Source organism: Balaenoptera acutorostrata, chromosome X, assembly GCF_949987535.1.
Source record: "Balaenoptera acutorostrata chromosome X, mBalAcu1.1, whole genome shotgun sequence".
NCBI lineage: Eukaryota > Metazoa > Chordata > Mammalia > Artiodactyla > Balaenopteridae > Balaenoptera > Balaenoptera acutorostrata.
The window spans coordinates 91,473,457-91,475,931 of record NC_080085.1 but is presented as its reverse complement, the minus strand read 5'-3'; the positions used below and the strand labels follow the sequence as shown (position 1 = coordinate 91,475,931).

The 2,475-nt window shown below is 49.3% G+C and overlaps 1 protein-coding gene across 1 annotated transcript; it reads left to right on the top strand.

Moving 5' to 3' along the window:
- Positions 1 to 818: 818 nt before the first annotated feature.
- On the top strand, positions 819 to 2,251 carry LOC130706406 (adenosylhomocysteinase-like). Its single transcript, XM_057538294.1, is given in 3 exon segments — positions 819 to 1,422; positions 1,424 to 1,824; positions 1,826 to 2,251. Coding segments are annotated over 3 exon segments (1,296 nt in total). The 5' UTR covers positions 819 to 873; the 3' UTR covers positions 2,172 to 2,251.
- Positions 2,252 to 2,475: the final 224 nt, after the last annotated feature.

Genomic DNA, 2,475 nt, shown 5'->3' with positions numbered 1-2,475 from the left:
AGCTCTATTTAATTGGCTTAAAGAAAAGTAAGCGCTTACAAATCAAACAATTCTAAATACGAGAGAAATTAAGCTAAATGAATTTCAGGTTCACGTGAACTGGGAAATATTCAGTATTAAGTTAATACCTGGTATTAATGTTTAAGTTTGTTGATCTAATTAATATAAACATGTCTTTAGAGTCACCAACATTAAGTGTAATACCTTTACTGTGCCTAGGTTTAATATAAGCTAAATAAAATCTTGTTATATCTGTTACAAATTTGTCAGCAAGGAAAGTAACTTGATGTGAAGAAACTTTTAAGGAAAGAAAATGCAAATGAGATAAGAGTTTTGGGTGAACTTTTAGGAATGTCTACTTGAGGATGATCTCTCCAGATATTTGGTAACGTGAAATTTTAGAGTTGTGTTAAATTAAGTTAAATGATGGAAGTTTGTTGAATAGCTGGGTAATTTCCCAAATAAAGTAAGATACTGAGACATCAATTACTAAACAGAGAAACTAAAGGTATTTAGGACTATTAATGAATATGTTTGGTGCAACCCTGAGATGTTCTCTATAAGAAAGCAAATGTTTTTAGAAATTATCACTGGTCAGCAATGAAGACCCAACACAGCCAAAAAAAAAAAAAATTATCACTGGTATTTATGTTCACCAATCTACAGAATGCTAATGTAAAAGACAGTTCATAATTGCTTACTTCTTAGTTTTCACAAGAAATTAAGGTTTTAAAAGCAGAGGATTCTAATTTAAACATGTAATTAAAGATAATAGAAATAGCCCTACCCGGCGCCGCCACCTGCGCCTGTCCCCAGCCCGCGGCTCGGGACCCTTCGCCCGTGTCCATCACTCCGTGCGGAAACGCCGTCGGCATGTCGGACAAGCTGCCTTACAAAGTAACTGACATCACCCTGGCCGCCTGGGGACGCAAGGCCCTGGACCTCGCAGAGAATGAGATGCCGGGCCTGATGCGCATGCGGGAGATGTACTCGGCCTCCAAACCACTGAAGGGCGCCCGCATTGCCGGCTGCCTGCACATGACCGTGAAGACAGCTGTCCTCACTGAGACCCTCGTTGCCCTGGGTGCTGAGGTGCGGTGGTCCAGCTGCAGTATCTTCTCCACCCAGGACCATGCAGCAGCTGCCATTGCCAAGGCTGGCATTCCAGTGTATGCCTGGAAGGGTGATACAGACGAGGAGTATCTGTGGTGCACTGAGCAGAGGCTGTACTTCAAGGACGGGCCCCTCAACATGATTCTGGATGATGGTGGTGACCTCACCAACCTCATCCACACCAAGTACCCACAGCTCCTGTCAGGCATCCAAGGCATATCCGAAGAGACCACAACGGGGGTCCACAACCTGTACAAGATGATGGCCAACGGGATCCTAAAGGTGCCTGCCATCAACATCAACGACTCTTGTCACCAAGAGCAAGTTTGACAACCTCTATGGCTGCCGGGAGTCCCTCATAGATGGCATCAAGCGGGCCACAGACATGATGATTGTGGGCAAGGTGGCGGTGGTAGCGGGCTATGGCGACGTGGGCAAGGGCTGTGCCCAGGCCCTGAGGGGCTTCAGGGCCCGCGTCATCATCACAGAGATCGACCCCATCAACATGCTTCAGGCTGCCATGGAGGGCTATGAGGTGACCATCATGGATGAGGCCTGTCAGGAGGGCAACATCTTTGTCACCACCACGGGCTGTATCGACATCATCCTCAGCCGGCACTTTGAACAGATGAGAGATGACACCATTGTGTGTAACATCGGACACTTTGACGTGGAGATTGACGTCAAGTGGCTGAACGAGAACACTGTGGAGGGTGAACATCAAGCCCCAGGTGGACCGCTACTTGTTGAAGAACGGGCGCCACATCATCATTCTGGCCGAGGGCCGGCTGGTCAACCTGGGCTGTGCCATGGGCCACCCCAGCTTCGTGATGAGCAACTCCTTCACCAACCAGGTGCTGGCGCAGATTGAGCTGTGGACCCACCCAGACAAGTATCCTGTCGGGGTCCACTTCCTGCCCAAGAAGCTGGATGAAGCAGCGGCTGAAGCCCACCTGGGCAAGCTGAATGTGAAGCTGACCAAGCTGATTGAGAAGCAGGCCCAGTACTTGGGCATGTACTGTGACGGCCCCTTCAAACCTGATCACCACCGCTACTGAGAACCAGGCCTGCCCTTTGCCTTCCAGCTGCTGTCCTTGCCTGGGTCCCGCCTCTCCTCCCCAAGAGCACATGGCACCACCTTTGAGACTGGTTTGATAATGGTCCCCATCAACTCCCTGGGGCTAGTCACTCAGTCTTTGGTCTCTGCTGCATCCCTCATACTGTTGCAAGTGTGGCAGGGGGAATTGAGAAGCCCCTCCTCAGGCCCTGGTCACGATGGAGGTACACAGGAGTTACCCACAGGGAGCCATGAGCTCAGGGGTTCTGGAACTGCTCACTTAGTCAGTCCTTCCTTAGGCTGGA